The sequence below is a fragment of the Pimephales promelas genome, chromosome 5, assembly GCF_988280905.1.
Source record: "Pimephales promelas chromosome 5, fPimPro1.hap1.1, whole genome shotgun sequence".
Classification (NCBI taxonomy): domain Eukaryota; kingdom Metazoa; phylum Chordata; class Actinopteri; order Cypriniformes; family Leuciscidae; genus Pimephales; species Pimephales promelas.
In genome coordinates, this window is record NC_142773.1 from 13,095,399 (window position 1) to 13,111,610 (window position 16,212).

At 41.9% G+C, this 16,212-nt stretch overlaps 2 protein-coding genes across 2 annotated transcripts in view; one reads left to right on the plus strand and one right to left on the minus strand.

Moving 5' to 3' along the window:
- mfn1a (mitofusin 1a) overlaps nt 1-1,460 on the minus strand; it is a 25,614-nt gene extending 24,154 nt beyond the window's left edge. The window contains exon 1 of the mRNA XM_039649507.2: nt 1,346-1,460. Coding sequence (XP_039505441.2) covers nt 1,346-1,460 — 115 coding nt within the window. The remainder of the gene's footprint in view (nt 1-1,345) is intronic.
- The window catches only part of LOC120461360 (erythroferrone), a 22,001-nt gene extending 6,172 nt beyond the window's left edge, over nt 1-15,829 (plus strand). The window contains exons 2-9 of the mRNA XM_039649508.2: nt 4,276-4,414; nt 5,216-5,332; nt 5,542-5,656; nt 6,747-6,874; nt 7,151-7,262; nt 14,351-14,441; nt 14,566-14,644; nt 15,368-15,829. Of these exons, the coding sequence (XP_039505442.2) occupies nt 4,277-4,414; nt 5,216-5,332; nt 5,542-5,656; nt 6,747-6,874; nt 7,151-7,262; nt 14,351-14,441; nt 14,566-14,644; nt 15,368-15,466 (879 nt within the window). The 5' untranslated portion in view covers nt 4,276 and the 3' untranslated portion in view covers nt 15,467-15,829. The remainder of the gene's footprint in view (nt 1-4,275; nt 4,415-5,215; nt 5,333-5,541; nt 5,657-6,746; nt 6,875-7,150; nt 7,263-14,350; nt 14,442-14,565; nt 14,645-15,367) is intronic.
- Nucleotides 15,830-16,212: the final 383 nt, after the last annotated feature.

Below are 16,212 nucleotides of genomic sequence, written 5' to 3' on the forward strand. Positions count from 1 at the left end.
GGAGGGTGGTTTCACTTTTTTGCGTTTTTGAGCCTCAAAAAAACGGCGTCGCCGTGTAAACGAAAGGCACATTCGGTAAAATATTTTTACGTTTTCATCCGCAAGCGTTCTTGTGTAAATAGGGCTAAAGTGCAAAAAAAAAATTCTATTTTTTTTAAAGGGGAGGAGCTGTTTGAAATGTGCACCCTGCCTTCCTGTTTCAGTGAAAATTACGTCAACACATTGAATAATCCTGTGGATTTTAAGGCACTTCAGTGGGCCTTTAAGCCTTCAGTTCATCTCTGTCCATTGTCTCTTGTTAAAGTTATGTTATTGGTTTTATGTTCTTTTCTGTGTTCATTAATGTCTTATATTATCATTCATTGTGTCACGCATGGACACACGCTGACCTGTGACACTATGGACTACAATGTTTTGATGTGAAAAAAAACTTTAAAGCATTTTAGCATAAATACCATGGTGCTTTAATATATATCATGGTACTAAATCATTTCCATACTAAGAAACCATAGTATTTGTAACGAACTGCTCTTACCCTGAGCTCACACTTACCCTGTTCAATAAATAATGCACAGATTGTGGATCCAAATGCAGTATTTATTGAACGGGGTAATCCAAAGACATAATCCAAAGTACAAGTAGGGTCAAACACAGGCAGGCAATCCATACAAACAAACACGGGGCAGGGAACACCTGGCAAAAGAGTAATCCAAATCCAGAGCAAACAGGCAAGAAATCCAAAACAAAGAGACATGAAACCAGGGAGAAGGCCCAAAATTTCAGTGTAACACTAAACAAGACTTTGCATATCGTGAGTGTGAAAACCAGGCTTATATGGGGTGAGCTAAACAAGATAATGAGACACAGGTGAATGTGATAATGGATGAAGAGTCCGGGCAGGGAGTTATGGGAGATGTAGTTTGTGAGGAAATGGCAATAGTCTTGCCCTATTAAAAAAAGTTGAGTGCCCTCTGGTTGCTCTCAAGGGGACTCCCTGGTGACCGCTATGAGTCTACATAGATATTGTCAAAAGTATACAATAGTCTTCACGTAAAATGCTGGGATTTTAAATCGAACCTAATGGAGGTAATTAATTTGAAGTTAAAGCGTAAGGTGTCCTTTGTAACAATAAACATTTCACTTAAAATGCTATGCTGATCCTTTCATTTGTAATGAAGAAAACTATGATAAATATATCAAATGATAAAAAGCCAAAACTGAAGCATTTTCACTAGCGTTCTCAAACGTAAAAAAGTACCTTATGTAAATTAAATAGACTAATTGCTAAATATATAATGTAAACTATGAAAGTCACAATCACAAATGCAATAGTTAATCATCTTACCCTCTACAAAATCTGATCCTTCTCTAACATACTCCAACATCTGTTGAAACATAGCACTGATTGTCCTCTTTGCAACCACAAAGTGCTGCAGCGGCGAAACATCGTCCTGCTCCATGTTTAACACTGAAAGTACAGTGAGTATAATTCACAGTTTAGATGAATAAAACCATGGTGACATAATGTTATATAAGCGTAGTGCTAGCCTATATATTGAGGCTTTGGTACTCACCCGCTCTGACAACAGAATTACAGCAGTTCAAGTGGTGCCGTTTCTCAAATGAGGTCACAGAGCATATTCGTTAACAGGGACGTGAAACCTTTTCCGAAACATCTTTTCCGGGCCTCTCCTTTAGCCACCGGAGAAGTCATTGTGTGTACAGGATATTGAAATTGTCTGATGAGATTTGGTGATACTGAGAAAGTCTTTACAGATCAGGACTAGTGACCTCAAATCCTCTTATCCAGGACTTAATTATGCAGTTAGCTTCCACTCACTATTCTCTAACAACAAACGTCTATTTCCTAAATCATTTAGATAGCATTGTCTATGTTGTTTGATGAAGTATGCTTTTGTTTTTATTTTCAGTGCATACTTTAAAGGGATTTGCTGCAGTGGTTCTAATTGAATCATTTAAAATTGCCTCTATTCTTTACTAAAATAACACTGATCCAGGATGAAAAATACTGTGCTGATTGTCCTGATCACTCTGGTGCTTTTCGGTCATTTACGTTCGTTTTTTAAGATTTTTTTTCTTCATCGAAAGGGTACGAAAATTGGAAAAGGTTTTGGCTCTTGTCTATGTGAACAAAAAACAACTGGTAAAAAAAAAATAGTCACACTAGTGCTCTTCGCGGTCAAAAATAAGCGCATTCGGAATGAATGGGAGACTTTTGGTACTGCGGGAAAACAAAATTTTACTGAAAACTAATTTTTTTGAGATATTTTAGGCTAAAATTTTTAACGCAACTTGTTTTGATTTATGATGGTTTTTTTGAGTAAAACATGTTTTTTAAATATATATTTCAAATAAAAATGCAACACATGCACAGTTTTCATAACAATAAACGTAAAATTCGGTAAAAATTAAACGTTTTTTTTTTCACATCAGCAATAATCTGCCTAGTGTCGTCTTTGAAAAGAATTCAAACTTAAGTCTGCAATATAAAGCATTCAATATTTACGACAGTTTAAGTTGGAAATGTAATTTTCAGGTCTATGCTCAAAAAGTGAATACAGCGTAAATATAATTTAATACAACAAAATACCTTAAAAATGCAGCTAAAATATAGTACATTAATTCCATTGAAAAAAACAACAACATTTCGGTCATTTTTGATTCGTTTTCATGAGCACCAGAGGTTTAAACGAATTTGCCAAAAGACTAATAATCTCTTGTATGAATTTTGAAAATAATGACATTTAATTAGGCTCACAGACTCCTGCATTTTTAAAGCTTCATTAGTTTCATCCCCAATTGTGGTCTAGTCTAAAAACCACACAGATGCTGTACTCTCAGCCAGGAAAAAGCAAGAGCAGAAGACTGATAAAAGGAGAGGTGTGGTGGTTTGTTACAAGAAAGTGTGCAATTTTCATCTCAACTGTCATCATTTTTGCATATCTGCAATACACATTTCTGCCACACCCAAAGGTCTCTCACTGCTTGCAAATTTAGGATAGAGACTAAATGAACACTATTTTTTATAATATTTCTGACATTTAACTCTTTTTTTTATTATTATTATTTCCATCACTGGAAATCATCTCAGAGCATCTCTGACCATTATATAAACCCATAAAAGAGGCACTAGGACCCTGCAGATGAGGATGACGGAGAGAAAGGGCTGGCACAGACAAACAAATGATCTAAGAGAAACGAAAGAAGGGACCAAGGAACTCAGTGTAGGAGACATAGAGAGAGAGAGATCAGATAAATTGAGAGTTCAGATAAATAGCATGGAGGCTGAAGAGAGACAAAGTGACAGGTCAAGATTTAGCGGCAGATATCAGGAGGAGTGGACAAATTAGAAAAGGAGGAGGAGTCTGGTCTGAGAGGAAGCTAAAAAGAGAGGAGCGCGAAAAGGAGCCCTTCAAAACAGAAAAATCCTTTCTGAGAGGGCCACTGATAGATGTGGAATTACCTGGAGCCTGAAGGGGACCTCAACTGGCAAAAAAAAAAAAAAAAAAAAAAAATCATCACTGAAGGAATAACTGAAAATATAAACAGACAGAACTGTGCAAAGGCACCAGGGAAAAGCTGAAGACAATCAAACACTTTTAAAACAGAGAGAAGAAGTGGAGATACCACCCACAGACTGAGTATACCACACACACAGGGTTTATCACAGGTAATCACACCGCAACTCAGCAACAGACACTAACAATCAACAAATACATTCACACAACCACACACATGTATTTATGGAATACACACCTACTCACAGTGGGTGACTATAACACATACGCTGAACATCCATAACTCAAGCTCAGACAGTTTAGACTATACTCAGGAGGCACAGAGAATCTTGGCTGTCAGAGGACAGACTGACTGTGAATGGGTAGAAGAGTAGTGAGGCCCTATGGACAACACTCATGGCTCTCTGAACTCTCCGTGCTGAGGACAATCAAAACATGAACTAATCTGAGGACCTATTTTCTTCTCCATCTCAAAAACCACCCCGGAAATGAAAGTTGAACATTGGTAGATCACAGACCAGTTCCACTATCAGCTAAAGGACTCTGTTCACACTTTGGAGAACCAGCACTCCAAGTTCTCACCTACTCTTTTTTGGACATCCTTGTTTTCTAAGGACCGATTTAATTGCGTTACCCTCAGGACTTCTGGACACATCTCTGGTTTGGAATGGAAATTTTGCATTGAGATATTAAAAAGGGGTTGAGTGAGTTAGACGTTTACCTACTGACACTGCAGGATGAAGCTCAGGCGTGGGACGAGAGGGGCACTGCTGGCCCTTCTGCTGGGTTTACTGCTGACCGCCTGCACCACACAAGAGAGTGAGGAGAGTCTGGAGCTCCAGGAGGAGGACAACACAGTCAGCACTGAGAGCCCTGTAAGTCAAATGCCGTACACACACCTGATGTACACCTGTCAAGGCTTACACGATGACACTGTGTCAAATCTTATGGGTCTGAAAACCACTAGACAAGAGGGAATATTTTTTTTTTTTAAACTTTATACAAACTCAATGTGAACCAAAAAAAGGGAATGTCCTCTCACTTTCAACTTTTTTTCCCATTAAATTAAACGCTTGTAAATATTTATATGATCATAAAAAGATTCAACGACTGAGACATAAACAGAATAAATTTCACGGATATATGAGCTTGAGAAATGTTGCTGTCCCCAGCTGCTTTAATACTAAAGTGCATCCTCATGGACTGCACCAAATTTGCACCAGTTATTGCATATGGTTACATGTGGTTTGGCACTGCAAAGACGTTCAGATCAGTTATCCTCCCGGTCTCCCGGTAACACTGGCCACTTAGGCCTCTTACATTACGGACAATGCAGTTTGTTGTTCTATTCACATCTGTAGTCCTCATGCCTCCTGCAGCACGACTATTGCATGTTCACGCAGGTGATCAGGAACTCTGGCCATCTTTCTACTGGTGCTTTTCAGAGTCTCTTTAGTGTCCTAAGTTATTGTAACTGTGACCTTAATTGTCTACCACCTGTAAACTGTTATTATATATATATATATATATAGGATATATGTATAATGATCTAATGATTCGATATATGTATAATGATCACACAAAACCTGATCCTTTCTACAGGAAGAGTTTGCATATTTGCTGTAGTGAAAGTTTGCCTACATAGTTTAAAGCCCTGAGATGCTTAACTTTTACAGGAGACTGTATCCTCTGACATAACCATCGTGAGCCCCCACAGGACATGGAAAGTCTTTAGGGACAACTCCAACAAGGGTGGAAATAAGAAACCAAAAGGAAATAAAAAACTCTCCAAGGTAATCTCTGCTTCTTACACACCATGTTAAATGTGAGTATTATTAATACATAGAATAAGTGCATTGATATATTGAACAATGTTGAGTGCATCTGAATGAAAACAGATTTAGCACAACATGTCTACTTTGAGAAAGTGTCCAATCCTTCACCTCTTCAAATGGATTTCTCTAATTGCGCAATGTAACTTGAAAACTTTCTCCATGTCTAGCATGGCCTTCCAGGTCCACCAGGCCCTCCTGGTCCCCAGGGGCCTCCTGGTCCTCCAGGCCCCCTACTGCCTCATTATCCAGAGTTGGTACAGGACTTCCAAGTCAAACTGAAAGGTATTCTGGGATTTTTGGACATAAGCCCATTCACACACCATTAACAATTGTACATCTAGCAGACCTGAGCAAGATCTAAAACTTGTTAAGATTTGATAAGTGGATTCAGATCACCAGCTTGTTTGGAGAAAGTGTCAGATAAGAGAGACATGGAAAATGTACAGAGGTGGGTCTCCAGGACCAGGATTGACAACCACTGTTCATAGTGTTCATAAACACTATTGTGACTTTGTAGGGTTGATGGTCTATACCATGCACCATCTAAAGATTCAGTGCACTTGTGCAATAGTTTTTCAGAGTGATGGATTTAAACTACACAAAGACTGCAGATGCAGGTGCACAAATTAGTTATACTATTAAGTATTACGTTTTGACATCAACACCTTTCAAAGAGTTTGTTAAACATTGGAATTTGTCTGTTTTAGTGGCCTAACAGCTGTGTGTGTTTTTGTTCGGCTAGATCACTTTCAGGATTGCTTGATGTTTGGGATGCGTGTTGTTATGCTCATTTGTTGGGGCGGCTGCAAGTCTGTTTGTGGGCTGGCCTGATCTCTTAATAGGTGTAATTTTCCAGGACGTGGATTTGACTTGGCCTGGCCAAAGAATTCCACAGATTCCAGATTTTGTGTGTGTGTGGAATGAGTGTTGGAGGATTGCCAGGAAAGCAGACACAGGTCTGTTTGTGCTCTGGTGCAGTGAGCTGCAGGCTGTTCTGACAGCAATATAAAACATAAAGGCTCTTATTCACATAGAAAAGTGCAGTGGCGCCGCACGCTTATGCATTCTAGCATTCTCATTCCCTCACACTTCCATCCACTCAGTCTGCTTAAACACACACTCAAACACTCCAAATATTTACGTCTTCTATTCACCGTGAGATTGTTTAATGAATTTATTTGCAGCCAAGTGTCGATCAAAGACAATCTCAACCATTTTCCACTGGCTGTGTTTCAGTGTTTCTGTGTCTGAGAAAGTGTAGTCTACTGGGTTATTATACTTTGTCCCGTGTTAAACAATGCAGTCAGATGGAAATTATTATTGTGCTTTTGACAAAGGAACATTACAATGCTGCTATTTTATTTCAACTCAGAGATGGTAGGAACTCACTGCTTGCTCTGCGATCAACCTCCTCGTGTGGCCACGGCTTTCCGTTGCCGACTCCACCACAACCTGCTGGTCCACCGTCGCAGTCTGCAGGAGCTCCAGCCCTTCGACACTGTGAGTGGATAAAATCCCTTTCAAACTAGAAACAATTTACTCCATTTATTAACCATGATATAACATCCCCAGAGATGAGAAATTAAATTTAATCACTTAATTAAGCTTTCCTTGGCCTGAAGTAGCCCTAACTTCTAGATATATTGGTTAAGCAGCAATGTTAGCGTTGGCTGTTGGTGAAACAGACTGGCAAAGCAGTGGAGAAGGGTTGGCGAAGGAAGAGATCGGCAAAGGCATATTCAATAATTCCATTTCTGTGTGTTTTTTCTCAAACAGCCCTCAAATACAGAGCAGTTCCATCAGAGAGGACAGGGCTTTAACGCCAGCAGTGGCCGCTATACGGCTCCAGTGTCTGGATTCTATCAGCTCACAGCTAGTCTGCTACTCGGTACGTAGTTCAAAAATCTCCCCAACATTCAGACTTGTTATCAACCAATTTTGTTAAACTTCATGCTCCAGAACTTGAAAATATGGTAACAGCCTTAGTTTATATTAAAACATTGTGCTCGGCACATTGTGCTTTTAAGATAAAATCGACATCACCAGCTATAAAACTTAAATCTAAATTTCTGTATACTAAGCGTCTTCTTTATATTGTCAAGTTGTGAAAAAAAAAAAAAAACTTTAGACTAGCTTTTCATGGGCAGTTTCTTCAAGCCTTCAAAAGGACTCCCACTCTACTTATTTACATGAAATGTATGTGTACCCTATCTAACAGAGATGGTCAACTCCGGTCTGGAGGGCCATTGTCCTGCAGAGTTTAGCTCCATCTCTAGTCTAACACACCTGAAAAATCTTACCAAAGTATTCAAGGATTACTTTTACTAGTAATTACTTTTACTATTTTATTAATTACAGGCAGGTGTGTTTGATTTGGCATGGAGCTGAACATTGCCCTTCCAGTTCAGAGTTGTCCATCCCTGCCCTAAACAATATATATTAATATGTCAAAGCTCCCCTATGCACTTTCGTCTCTCTATTGCCATCTGTGGTTGAAACATAAGACCCCGTTTACACCTGGTATTAAAATGCGATCTGTATCCAGATAAGTTATCCGGATAATAAGTACCGATTGCATTTACACCTGGCCACATAAATGTGTTTTTGCAAAACGGATATAAATCCGATCTTCACCTCCTGCGTTATATGCAGATTTATTGGATTGCACGCCACCAAAAGCAACAGATCTGAGCGGCATTTTATTGATCATCAGCTAATTTCCAAATCAGAAACATCAATAAGAGAGAGTGGCAACAGGCCTGGTAAGATAATTTCGTTTCTTTACTTGAAGATGTTTTAACTGCGTCTGTGACTTACTTTCACTTTTATTTGCGATGTTTGCACGTTGAATAGACGCTCAGCTGCTCATCTGCGGGGATGCGTGTCGCGTGTCGCATCTGACTAGGCTATAACATGACATATAGCCTATATAACACGCTCTCACTCGTTTATTTTTTAGCATTTTTGGGAGGAGTAAAATATACATATGTGGTTTCAACAACCAGATTGCGTTTACACCTAGTAAAGATCCGGACACAATGCGAGCCAGACTACCTCCAGATGTGGTCAGGCAGATCCGATCACGATCCGATCACAACGCGTTTACACCTTGCATTAACATGCGTTTTTTATTATCCGGATAACTTATCTGGATACAGATCGCATTTTAATACCAGGTGTAAACGGGGTCTAACATTTTGTGTTACTTGCAGAATAGTTCTTTAAAGCTTAAAGGTTCTTTAAAGTTCTTTTAAGTTGTGGTTCAGCGCTGCACATCTGTGCAGATGAATCTGATGGTTTAAGGAGACCACATGGTTATGGCTGATCACCATATCAGATAGGATCTGTTGCTGCACCAAGAAAGAAGAATTTCCAAAAAAAACCTGTATATCAGAAAAAAGTCATACGAGCTAGTATCATGTCTACCATTGTGTGTGGATCTTGTTTTGGCACAGGATCTGGTGCTTTCCCTTTTTGAATGCAAATTGTGAAGAATGAATAATGTAAGCCTGGAATTTCCAGCGAAATCTGACTCGACAGTTCAAAATTGAATTTATTTCATCCATCCATCGATTCTTCAAACAAGATGATTGTCCATGGTAGATCACAGGGACACTGGAGACAATCCCAGCATCTATGCTTTAGGCATAATGGAAATTCATTAATGTATAGCCAAACAAGGCTTCATAGTGCAGATTTAAGGTGTAGGGGAGGTGCAGTAGGTGTACTTTTGAGGGAACTGCCCCAGTGACAAGCTGTTGTAAGGTAAGATTCCCAACCTTGAACACTGGCTCGCAGTTCTTTTTGATGACCTTGATTAGCTTGTGTTTGATTGGGGTTTGAGCTAAACTCTGCAGGATAGTGGATCTTTATTAAGTAGTACTAAGTCATGAATATATTGTGTTTTTAAGCACTCAACTCCTTTGACACATTGTTTCTTTGCATATGTAGCAGTATTCAAGGAATGGATGTAACTGTAAGCTAAACAAAATACATTGGCAGGTAATTCATTTGTTCCATTTACCAAGGGTGTAGATTTTGAAATCAAATGTTTCTCACCATGGTCAGTAATTGATTAGGTTCCTCAGCTCAGGCGTGTCTAGTTAGTTTCTCCCTCTGTTTGCCCTGTGTTTAAGCCCTCTGTTTTAGTTAGTTCCTTGTTTTGCATTCTTAATGCATTCGAGAAATGTGGTTGTGTTTCTCATTTAATTGGTCTTCTCCTGTTTATTATTCATTAAAAGACGGTTTTGTTTAATTTCTTGTTGTGCGCTTTATTATCAGCCACATACAGTGACAGAACACAAGACCCGGACAAAGTCTAAAGTATGGACTTGCCATGAGTCCTACTAGAACTTCCTTCTGTCTTGAACAGCAAGGAATAACCCTTAAGGACAACACAAAGAATTTTTTACAACTGACATGCCTGACGTCGTTTCCCAACTGCTTATTAAAGGTATTTTACCACGCCAGCCTTACTGAGTAGACAAGAGCACGCTTGCCCATTGATGGTCCTCGGGGGACCTTTGAAGACATCATGGAGCAGGTGCTGGCCACCTGTGGATCTCGTGTCCTGAATCCACACCAGTGAAATTCCCAAGCCTGCTCCAGTGTGTGAAATTCCCAAATCCATCCCAGTGAAACAATTCCGGAGAACGTTCCAGTGAGAGAAGATCCCAAGCCTGTTGCAGTGTGTGAAATTCCTGAGTCTGTTCCAATGAGTGAAATGCCAGAGCCTGCCCTTCCTGTCTGTCCTGGTGGGATCAAATAGGTGATCCTTTCCATTTATGTTGCTGGTGTTATGTGTGTTGGGTCCAGTGATGGTTCCAGCCCCTGACCAAGAGTCCAGTGATGGCTCCAGCCCCTGACCAAGAGTCCAGTGATGGCTCCAGCCCCTGACCAAGAGTCCAGTGATGGCTCCAGAGTTCAGTGATGGCTCCAGCCCCTGGCCAAGAGTCCAGTGATGGCTCCAGAGTCCAGTGATGGCTCCAGCCCCTGATCAAGAGTCCAGTGATGGCTCCAGCCCCTGATCAAGAGTCCAGTGATGGCTCCAGCCCCTGACCAAGAGTCCAGTGATGGCTCCAGCCCCTGACCAAGAGTCCAGTGATGGCTCCAGAGTTCAGTGATGGCTCCAGCCCCTGGCCAAGAGTCCAGTGATGGCTCCAGAGTCCAGTGATGGCTCCAGCCCCTGACCAAGAGTCCAGTGATGGCTCCAGCCCCTGACCAAGAGTCCAGTGATGGCTCCAGCCCCTGACCAAGAGTCCAGTGATGGTTCCAGCCTCTGACCAAGAGTCCATTGATGGCTCCAGCCCCTGACTAAGAGTCCAGTGATGGCTTCAGCCCCTGACCAAGAGTCCAGTGATGGCTCCAGCCCCTGACCAAGAGTCCAGTGATGGCTCCAGCCCCTGATCAAGAGTCCAGTGATGGTTCCAGCCTCTGACCAAGAGTCCATTGATGGCTCCAGCCCCTGACTAAGAGTCCAGTGATGGCTTCAGCCCCTGACCAAGAGTCCAGTGATGGCTCCAGCCCCTGACCAAGAGTCCAGTGATGGCTCCAGAGTTCAGTGATGGCTCCAGCCCCTGGCCAAGAGTCCAGTGATGGCTCCAGAGTCCAGTGATGGCTCCAGCCCCTGACCAAGAGTCCAGTGATGGCTTCAGCCCCTGACCAAGAGTTCAGTGATGGCTCCAGCCCCTGACCAAGAGTCCAGTGATGGTTCCAGCCTCTGACCAAGAGTCCATTGATGGCTCCAGCCCCTGACTAAGAGTCCAGTGATGGCTTCAGCCCCTGACCAAGAGTCCAGTAATGGCTCCAGCCCCTGACCAAGAGTCCAGTGATGGCTCCAGCCCCTGACCAAGAGTCCAGTGATGGTTCCAGCCTCTGACCAAGAGTCCATTGATGGCTCCAGCCCCTGACTAAGAGTCCAGTGATGGCTTCAGCCCCTGACCAAGAGTCCAGTGATGGCTCCAGCCCCTGACCAAGAGTCCAGTGATGGCTCCAGCCCCTGACCAAGAGTCCAGTGATGGTTCCAGCCTCTGACCAAGAGTCCATTGATGGCCCCAGCCCCTGACTAAGAGTCCAGTGATGGCTTCAGCCCCTGACCAAGAGTCCAGTGATGGCTCCAGCCCCTGACCAAGAGTCCAGTGATGGCTTCAGCCCCTGACCAAGAGTCCATTGATGGCTCCAGCCCCTGACCAAGAGTCCAGTGATGGCTTCAGCCCCTGACCAAGAGTCCAGTGATGGCTCCAGCCCCTGACCAAGAGTCCAGTGATGGCTCCAGCCCCTGACTAAGAGTCCAGTGATGGCTTCAGCCCCTGACCAAGAGTCCAGTGATGGCTCCAGCCCCTGACCAAGAGTCCAGTGATGGCTCCAGCCCCTGACCAAGAGTCCAGTGATGGTTCCAGCCTCTGACCAAGAGTCCATTGATGGCTCCAGCCCCTGACTAAGAGTCCAGTGATGGCTTCAGCCCCTGACCAAGAGTCCAGTGATGGCTCCAGCCCCTGACCAAGAGTCCAGTGATGGCTTCAGCCCCTGACCAAGAGTCCATTGATGGCTCCAGCCCCTGACCAAGAGTCCAGTGATGGCTTCAGCCCCTGACCAAGAGTCCATTGATGGCTCCAGCCCCTGACCAAGAGTCCAGTGATGGCTCCAGCCCCTGACCAAGAGTCTAGTGATGGCTTCAGCCCCTGACCAAGAGTCCATTGATGGCTCCAGCCCCTGACCAAGAGTCCAGTGATGGCTTCAGCCCCTGACCAAGAGTCCATTGATGGCTCCAGCCCCTGACCAAGAGTCCAGTGATGGCTCCAGCCCCTGACCAAGAGTCCAGTGATGGCTCCAGCCCCTGACCAAGAGTCCAGTGATGGCTCCAGCCCCTGACCAGAGTCTAGTGATGGCTCCAGCCCTTGACCATAGTCCAGTGATAGGCCAGGCAAGACCATGGAGGCCGATTCCTCCTTGGCTTCCTCAACTACCGGCGCCTCTCTTGCTTTCTTTATTGCCAGTAACACCCAGAAGGCTTTCTCTCCCGCCTAAGCCGCCTTAGTTCATCTTCCTTTCTCTACCTTTTTGTCACCATGGTCATTATCAGCCACACACATCCCCGGAAGCTGAGGATTCAGAAAATTAATAAGACAATGTATTCAGTTACATTCCATAATTCATTGACCTTAACGTATGTTAATTAATGAATTCTGTAATGTCACAGGTAACTAACAATGAGAAGGAGGCAGTGTAACCGAAACTTACCTTAAATGCTTTAATGCCAATGTTACTGTCTTGTTACTTGCTATTTGAAGAAGCTATACACATGTCTTTCATTCATTTCTGTTAATCTGTCATTAACGGAAATGAACTGTTGGCATATTTGTTTCACATCAATATTGTCCGGTTTGTCCTGGTGGACATGGCACACAGCAATACTGTTAAGTCTCACTTGTGCCATTCTTGTTCTGGGCCATGTTTTCAGTCTCCTAAGAGCACTGAAACTTCTTTCAGCCTCAGCTGATGATCCTAGTGTCACGGATCCATCTGCGTCAGCACCAGACACCTTCACTCCGCCCACTCGTTCCAGCTCTCCAGCATTCTAATCACCGTCACCTGCCCGCTTCAATCACCGTCCCAATCATCCTCCCTTCATAAACTCACTCCTCACAGTCACTCACCGTCTGGTCTCGTCGACACATCGGCTACAGACTCCCGCTACTCTACTGCTTACGAAAAAGGAATACTTACCCGCTTGCATCAGTCCTGTTTGCCTCTCATCCGCTCCTGGTCCCCGGTCTTCATCTGGTCATCCGTCCGCTGCATCAGCCCTCCGTCTCTCCATCCTGCTCAAGATAAGAAATACATTATCAGACTGTTTCCCGCTTCATTACCGAACCTTCTCCATTATATACTCACCTGCTGTTTAACCATACCACCTGTCCCAATAAACCTGGTTTACCCTCATCCATCTGTGTCCTTCTAGTCTGTGACACCTAGTATGACTAAAAGCAGCCTGACAAGGGTTTCAACTTGATCAAACAGGACAAGACCAAGCCTTCAACAGACCAAGCCCCACCCCTAAACATTACCCTCACAGAAACCTCTGCAAAACAGTAGATTTAAATAGAAACATGATTTGGCAGATTTATAAGTCTTTTTAGCTTGTGAGCACACATAAAATAGCCAGTTGTCATAATCTTTCACAATAAAGGCCCTCAAAAAGGAGTGTGTACACACACTAGTGTTTAGGTTTGCCACTTATCCTGCAGTTGCTATATTGAAAAAAATGCACTCTCCCTGAATCGATACGTGACATGATTTGCCCCTTATTTCCATGCAGAAAACTGATTTCTCCCTTAATTACCACGCCTAGGTTTTGGAGGAGCTTTGCCGCTTCGCACAACCAAATGTTAGCTACGGCCACTCACAAAAAAGCCATTCGGATTAGCAATGTGGGTTCGGGAGGCGGTACTCCGTTCTATTAACTGCTTGTGTTCAAGGAATTGCGTATTTTTCACAGAACGCTCTTGTAAGAGATTTTTAATTATAAGACTTTTCCTGGTTAAATAAAGGTTAAATGAAATAATTAATACATAAAAACAGCATGACACAATCTGACAACAATGGTTATTTATAAATAAAATTTATATCTTTGATCAAAATTATTGCTAGGGACAAATCAGTGGTCACTGGATATTGGTAGGGACACGTCCTTGGGTTCCCTATTAAAATCTACGCCCCTGCCATTTAGACAGATATAAATGATAAGCTTCATAGCATAATTCTGCAAGCTGAAACACATGCAATGCCTTATTCCTAATTGCATCATGCTGTCTCATAGAGAGTGTGCAGTAAATGTAAATGTGGCCCTTCCAACAGTCTGTCCCTTAGATAAAGCTCAGTGGAACAGGGGTGGGGTGCCTGTACTACTGAAAATTGAGTTTGCCTGTCACATTCCCTTTAACTTTGCATCATGCGTCTGTGTTTGTGTTTTCTTAGAATCCAACGAGTCTCAGAAGAAGCCTAATGCCAGGCAGAGAGACAGTATCAAGACCTCCATATGCATAGAGTCTCTTTGTCAGAGTAATGTGTGAGTAGAAATGATCCATGATCACAAATGTTCGCACTGACCGTTTGAACTGTTATTATAACACCACACATTCAGTCAAGCAAATGAGTCTAAGACCATGAGTAATGTGTTTATAATGATGCAGGTCTCTTGAGACTGTGACTGGAGTGAGCGCCACAGGAGGAGTATTCAGTATTCTCCTGACCGGTACTCTTTACCTACAGGTACGACTGACTGACAAGCCTACACAAATCATAAAAAGCATATTTAACTGAACAAGAATTATACAGATTTCTGGAATTCTTTGTGCCAATAATGCTAAAAGACATCAAAGGCCTGGGAAAATTATATATTTAGGGCATCTTTTTTTCATTTGATCTGTCACAGAGGCATCTTCTGCTGCAGGTACCTTGACAATATGATTAATCCCTGTCAAAACCTGTATTACAGTATGCTTATACATTATTGCCCTCTTTCTGTAATGTGATGCTCACTTTTGGGCTATTTTTATTCAGTTTATTCAAAAACCCATTATAATTGCTTCATACATACAGTGATTTGAATACACTTTTTCTACAGTGAGCATGGTTGTAATTTCTAATTTAAAATTCACTTGGAATTTTTCTTGATGTTTAAAGTCAGGGTCATGCAACTGTCCTGATATCATAATGAAGTTTGGACTCTTTTATTATATGGCACAACGACCCAAAACCTAATGATTTATGAATTCATACCTTGAAAAATACATTTAACATCTATTTACCTGACGGTTAAACCACATGACAGTGTCATGTGTGTTAGTTACGTATACACTCTCCTTGAAAACGGTGAACCAATACACCAACTATAGCTACAAAGAGCACATATCTAATAACGTTTCTTCTTCATCATGGAACATAAAATAAACAAAATGCTTCATTAATGTATTTATTTTCTTTTTTTCACAGGCTGGAGAGTATGTATCTATTCTCATTGACAATGGGACAGGCTCAGCCCTCACAATTCTTCAAGACAGTCTGTTTTCTGGCATCCTTTTTGGAATATGAGGACACCAACGAGGCAAAAACCAATACAAAACAGGTCTCACTGTGCTGACAAAATACACATCTTCATTAGATGAGTTATTCAGGACATATTATAATAATTACTTAATGAGCATCTAAAAGAGACTCTGTGTATAAGGATCTTTACCATTGTTGCAAATAGCAGCAGGGTTGCACTGCTGCATTTCTTTCCAAAATAATAGCAACTCTAAACTGTTCATATGGGTGTATGTATTTTTTTCACGTGGTATGTTTATGCATTCCATTCTTAATAGGGTTGAAGTTTTATTTATTTGCATTTGCTTTTTTTTAAACAATATTAATATTTGTGTATATTTGCAATAAATAATTCTATAACTGCTTAAACCGTCTCATCGACCGTATCAAAGAGTCCTTGTTCCCGAGAAAAAGTGTTTCAACATGCATTTTAAGATTTACGACTGAACTTTTAGGAAAACAGAAACATTTTTTTGTACAAATATTGCTATTATTCAGCTGAAGTCAGTTCAATGTTGATTCAGTTCTGTTCAATGAGTTCAATATAAAGCAGCTCTGTGTCAGTCAAATTAATATTGATGAATAATACATTTTCCCTAACTAAGCAACCCAAACGTCTTGTGTGTATAATATAATAAAGCAACTGCTTCACTTTTGCAGGATAAATAGGGTGGACTTCGTAGGAGAAAACCCTAAAACCTGCAGCAAATTATTTAGGTCTCCACAGAGTTTTCCACAGAAGGTTTCCACAG